The sequence below is a fragment of the Phyllobates terribilis genome, unplaced genomic scaffold (assembly GCF_046119375.1).
Source record: "Phyllobates terribilis strain yellow unplaced genomic scaffold, ASM4611937v1 Scaffold_12__6_contigs__length_324123572, whole genome shotgun sequence".
Lineage (NCBI taxonomy): Eukaryota > Metazoa > Chordata > Amphibia > Anura > Dendrobatidae > Phyllobates > Phyllobates terribilis.
In genome coordinates, this window is record NW_027362772.1 from 147,119,761 (window position 1) to 147,126,418 (window position 6,658).

The 6,658-nt window shown below is 39.7% G+C and overlaps 1 protein-coding gene across 4 annotated transcripts in view; it reads left to right on the forward strand.

Annotated features, from left to right (window-relative positions):
- TMEM150B (transmembrane protein 150B) overlaps positions 1 to 4,771 on the forward strand; it is a 139,012-nt gene extending 134,241 nt beyond the window's left edge. For 3 of the 4 annotated variants that reach the window (XM_073656342.1, XM_073656343.1, XM_073656341.1), the window contains one exon: positions 2,299 to 4,771. In XM_073656342.1, coding sequence (XP_073512443.1) covers positions 2,299 to 2,495 — 197 coding nt within the window. In that variant the 3' untranslated portion in view covers positions 2,496 to 4,771. The remainder of the gene's footprint in view (positions 1 to 2,298) is intronic. The other variant, XM_073656340.1, reaches the window with a different exon arrangement.
- The last annotated feature ends 1,887 nt before the right edge of the window (positions 4,772 to 6,658 follow it).

A 6,658-nucleotide genomic window follows, 5' to 3' on the forward strand; every position in this document is an offset into this window, starting at 1 on the left:
AAATACACATACAGCACTGCTACAGCAGCACACAAATACACATACAGCTCTACTACAGCAACACACAAGTACATTTACAGCTCTGCTACAGCAACACACAAATACATTTACAGCACGGCTACAGCAACACGCAAACACACAAAGCACTGCTAAATTAACACACAAGTACACACTATATAGTGTATATATACTCACACTATGTGCTGTATACACACACTATATACTGTATACATACACAAACATGCTATATACTATATACACACACTATACTGCATACACACTCTGCTTTATTCACACACTATATACTGTATACATACACACTATATGCTATATATACTATATATTGTGTACAGAAACACTTAAACGGTATATATATGCTATGTTTTATGCAACCACTATATACTATACACATACACACACCCACACACTATATACTGCATATCACAAATACTATATACTGTATATATGCGCAAATTCACACACATTGCCTGTGTTCTGATCCTCTTCTCCGCTGCCAGTCATGTGATTTGAAAATGTCACGTTACCTAAAGGTCCTGGCAGGACCTTCAGTGTTTCCATAGGCTGAATGGTGGAAGAATGAGCTGTCGGCTCCCTGCTTCACCATTATGGGGAACGGTTAGAGGATTTGGGAATGTTTAGCTTGCAAAAGAGAAGACTGAGAGGAGACTTAAAGGGGTATTCCCATCTCCAAGATCCTATGCCAATATGTAGTATGTGTAGTAATAATAATATTAGCAAATACCTCTAATTAGAAATGTAGTATATTTTTTCCGATTCTCTATGTCTCTTTCCTCCTGTGGAAGCATTTCAAGACCTTAGTATCCATGCTTACGACCACTAGCATCTAGCTAACTCACCATATCAGTGGACGTAACCATGGATATCTAAGGTCTTGCAATGCCCGGCATTGGGTAAGTGACATAGCAAATCAGAAAAACTATGCTACATTTCTAATTGGAGATATTTGCTAATATTATTATTGTTACACCTACTACATATTGGGATAGGATCTTAGAGATGGGAATACCCCTTTAATAGCTGTCTACAAATATCTTAAGGGCTGTCACAGATGGATCAGCTTTATTCTCATTTGCACAAAGAAAGACTAGAAGCAATGGGATGAAACTGAAAGGGAGAAGATACAGATTAGATATTAGAAAACACTTTTTGACAGTGCGAGTGATCAATGAGTGGAACAGGCGGCCACGAGAGGTGGTGAGTTCTCCTTCAATGTAAGTCTTCACACAGAAGCTGGACAGACATCTGTCTGAAATTGTTTAGTGAATCCTGCATGGAGCAGGGGGTTGGACCAGATGACCCTGGAGGCCCCTTCCAACTCTAACTTTCCAGGATTCTAGGATTATATTCAACTGTGTCCTAAGGACACTAATTCAGCTGATATGTTGGTACTGTCACACTAGGTGTGAGTGCAACACAGAGGGGAAAGGGAAAACGAGCCCAGACACTAGGGAAAGGGGGAAGAGGTGACCTCCTAATCTGGACTAGCGTCACCCTGTCTCCCCCTAATGTCCCTATACAGCCTCCGCAGCTGTCGCTGATCACGTGCCTTGCCCTACTATCCCTGGCGTAAGGCTATAGCTGGAGGTGGAAGGAGATGAGCACTAGTCAACCTCCGCTAGCACTCTATAGACAAAAGGGGAAGACAACACAGGGGAACAACAATTCAGCTTTAGAAGAACTCCAACAGGGCACACGGCCTCAAGACTCCAGAAAGGACGTGATGCTGCTTCAGCCAAGTTTCAAGTAGAAATGAGTATAACCAGCGACGCCCACCTAGACACACCAGGTATATATACACCCATACTAAAGGGAGGTAGTCGCTGGGTCCTAAACACAGCCTCCTATCCAGGCAGCTGTCTGCATTGCCAAACGTGGAGATCTCCTGCAACCAACTGCAGGATGACTGTCTGTCACCTCTGACACACCTGTGACATGTACATACCTCCAACCTCCCTGGACATTTCGTCAATTCCCTTGTATCTTGGATGGTTGTGAGGTATGCGAAACCCAACTTGGTGGCACATGGATTTTTTTCTGCTCTACAGGGTTAATGCATGGAGGCTTCTACATGTGCACAAGGCCTGGACTACACAAATAGCCTTATAAGTGACTGGAAAATATCTTATGTCAAACAGAATTGATTGTTGTATTTATAGTGTGAGATAGACAGATGTAGCAGAGCTGGTTGTGCACAAACTGTATGTAGTGTCTAATATTCTGTCACTTTACTTATGACTCCTTGACCTATTTTACTAGTGATTGCATTCTTTAGCAAACAAATGAAATCTGTAGCTGCGATATGTGAATGGATTTTAGCCATTATTTTATTCTTGCTATTTGGACTCTTCTGCGTTGACTTCTGGTATCTAGAAGGACACTTCTTCCATGTCAAGAAAAGGAGAGCGGTTATACCCAACGAAGTTCAAATTTCCACTGTCACCTTGAGTCTATAGATGCCAAGTATTACGGAGTGCTTAACAGGGCTGCTTCCAAGACTGTTCTACCTTCTACCATGAGTCTTGTATGGAGAATTCTGGGAATTTCTATTTATTACTTTAGCTGAAATGTGGACTTTTATACCATCCAGTATTGTACGACTTATGAGTGAAGTATTTGTGCACAGGGTAGATGATCACTTTCGCATAGGTTCACAATTGCTTCCAGTTAGTTGAAGGCTGATCTAGACACTCCCTACATTTTTTACCGTATGTATATTGTGCATCGATCCAATATCCACAACCAGACACAAAAACATTACCTGCAGCATTTTTCTGTCCAGTGTAAGGAGACATTTGTACGTTACTTGCCGTGTAAGGAGACATTTGTTAGCATAGCTGATGAATTGGATGTCAGACCTTCTCTCATAGGAAAGAATAGGATTAATTCTAGCATAACTTTCCTTCAGGTTTTTATGTACCACACCAAAGAGAAACAAAGCCAGATTTTTGGACACGTTTGTGTGTACAGTATATATAAACTTCATTGTACATGACTGTTGCTACTCAATGCTGCAGAAATTAGAGCCATATGGTCTCTGAACAAAACTTTGAAAACTGAGGTATTGTGGTTTAATATATTTTTGTCATAGACATTTCAATAAAACATTGCGCCAAAGTACTATAAACTTTAGGCTGAGCAAAAAAAGACATTATTGCAAGTGAGCCTAAATCAGACTTGCTTCACCAAAAACACAGATAGATTACAATTTTAGGAATTTTTTTTATTACCATCAATTTTTTTTATTCCATAGTTTGTTATGTTTTTGTACCCACTAGTGCAATAAGCTTGTGGTTCTTTTTATTGGCTATGGACAACTTTGTTTTTTTATTACATTGCCTTGAATTTGTGAAAAAAGAATCCTCGGTTTTAATCAAAACTTTTTAACTGACTTGCTTCTTCAGCTTGCATGCATTACAATACATTGCTAGCTGCTCAACTCGGTTTAATTGTAAAGGGGTTGTCCAGGACTTTTACATTGATAGGCCATCAGTATTAAGTTCCCGGATAACCATTTTAATCCTGACCTCCAGTTCAGTCAAATCTGATTTTAACTTTCATTCATGTTCAGGAGAAGACTAGTTGAACTGAAGACTAAGCCAGGTGCTGGGGATTGATGTTGAACAGCATGAAGCAGCTTGCAGTGTATTGTAACACATGGAAGCTGCAGAAGCAAAGAGGTCAATTTTTTTAATGAGAATAAATTACATGAATAATTCTTTTCACATAAAATATGCAATGAACTAAAAAAGGATGCAAAGGTGTCTATAACATTTCAAATAATTTTACAGGTTCCATATGCAATCTATACATGATCAGTGTTTTGTCTGTATTATATATAATCCGGGGCTGTACTCATAGTTCTTTTGGGTGCAGTCAATAACCTTGTTGACAGCGAGCTCTCAGCTTACTTTGGCAATCCCATATAAAATGAATGGAGAGGTGGTAGAGCAGAACTACTACTAATACATTCAGATGAGGGACAAAAGTGCCCAGTTCTGGCGACTTGTGGGGTTCTCAGCCGTCGACCCCCCTAACCTAGAGGCTATCACCTATGTTGTGGATAGGTGATGGCTTCTTGTTACCAGAATACTGGTACAGTTGTTTTATCAGATAATCATACAGTTAAGACATTTCAGAGCACTTTAAACCTGCAGAATTGTGAATGCAGCTCTGGAGTATAATATTTACTGTATTAAGATTATTACAAAATAAGAAATACAATGTATTATCAAAGCTATACTGGTATTTTTGGTCAGTGTTTCATTAGATCTTGTATGTCAAAACACTGAAAAGATGTGAATAGTTTTTATCTCTGTAGGTTTCCCTCTTAATTTTCACCCAGAAATACTGATGAAACGCTAACCAAAACTGACGCGTGAATAAGGCCTTGTCACTAAGGTCTTTTTATGTTGATTAATTTATTTTTATATTGTAAACTAATTAAAATAATTTTCAAAGTTGAACTCATGGTTTAATCATTTAACTTCTCAGATGAGTAAGTATCCAGTGCTCTATTTGTTTTACTCATATTATTGGAGTCACATAACTTACAAGGTGGGGACATTAACAATTTTTCATTTCTTGCAGAGTATTACTTTGTTATAAGAATCTGCTTTTTGTTATAGCCTATTGTGATCTAGGATCAATGTTAAATTGTATTTATTTCTCCCACTATTACTTTTTCATTATTGGGATGGATTCAAATGCAGCAGATTTGTTCAGAAATTTTTGCCACTGAAATCCACTTACATTCATCTGAGTAGGTTTTTTTTGTCCTAAACACACATAGGCCCCGATGCATCATTTGCGTTTTTTTGTGACTTTTCTTTTTTTGTCTTGTGGTATTGGTTAACTTTCATTGCACCAAATTCATCAAAATTGCGCTCGTGGTTCATGAATTTGAAGCAAAGTCAAAAATGGGCTTTTATTCATGTCTTTAACCATCTTTGCAATTTTTTGAGCAAAAACGGTTGCATCTTTTTTAAAATGTTGTGAAAGATGCGACTTTTGAGGTACATGCATAAAATCACTCCATGAATGTGGGAGGGTGGGAGGGATTTTAGTAGAGTTGCATCAGATTTTGCTACTTTTTAAAAAAGTCGCAATTGATGAATCAACCCAAAACATCTGGAATCCCTAAACGCTGCCCACAAAAAAAAAACAGAAAAAACAGGTGAGTACATATAAAATGGACTTCAAAAAAGACGCCAATAGAATAATGAATGGGGTAGAAACATAAAAGGCGTAAAACGCACAAAACTAGTAAAAAAATAAGCTAAAAGGCAATGAGGAATCGGGGCCATAGATTTCAGAAAGTCTTGTTCAGTTATAGAAATTTCTGCAACAAATCTGACGCATGTAAGAATCCTAGAATGTTAGAGTTGGAGGGGACCCCCAGGGTCATCTGGTCCAACCCCCTGCTCAATGTAATGAATTAATAAAGAGGTGGTCCAACTCTTTGAGCAAAAGAAGAGCAAGAAATGCTCAAAAATACCACCAAATCAGTACTATTTTGTTGTCCTCATCTTTTTTTGCTTCCAAGCTGTCAATATGTGTTTCTGCAGGAAATCAGTGGCCTCAGAAGTCACGTGGACTATTTGTGGCATCACCATTAGTACTAATTAGTATGGCACGTGACTGGTTAGGTCATTGATGGCTGTAGCAATCATCTGCCAGTACGGCATGTCACAGCTGCCAGCTCGCAAACAAGACCTGGTGGGGGAATGAAGGAGCTTCTGGTGATCTACTGGGAAGTAGAGAAGTGAGTGTTTTTATTTTATGCTGCTCCTTTATTTTTTCAATGAGTCAGGCAAACCCTTTAAGCATGAGAGTCGCTGTACTCTGGAAGTTTTGCACAATGCTTTTGTTGTGCATTAGACATCTGCTTTGCTTCCTGGACACTGGTGATCTGTTCCTGGCCAAAACGTACGGCAGAACAGCACTACTATACTAATATAAGGCAATGTATCTGCACAAACAGAAGTTGTCCTATGGTCTTTATCCGGTCATGGACCTGTTTGGGATTTGAAATTAAAAAGACAAGTCTCTTTGATCAGGGGCATACATGGAAATTGTGGGGACCCATAGCAGACGTTCTAATTGCCCGCCCCCCCCCCCCCCCCCAAAGAAAAAAATATTCAGTGGGGTCAGAGAATAGCATATCCCACAACTTTGCAGTCCTTACAAAGTAATTTTCCTCCTACTGAAGACCTAGATTCCCCTTTCATTGCACCCATAAAGTATGATGCCAAAAAAGTGCCCCACAAACACTATATGATATACATGATACCCCCACAGTGAATTCCTCCACAGTACCCTCCACATGCGCAGTGTGATGACCGTAATGTACCCCACCTTAACTCCCCCGGCAAAGTATGGTGACCCCAACACAGTACAATCCCCCAACTGTGACCACCACACAGCCCTCCATGTAGTATAATGGGCCTAAATACAGTATAATGGCCCCCACAATCCCTCCAGACAGTATAATGGCCCCCACAAAGCCCTCAACACAATATGATGGACCCCATGCAAACCGTCACACTGTATAACTGTTTGCATATGTAACGGGTCCGGGAGGCGGAACCTCTGAGCTACTATACAAGGGGGCGGCCCT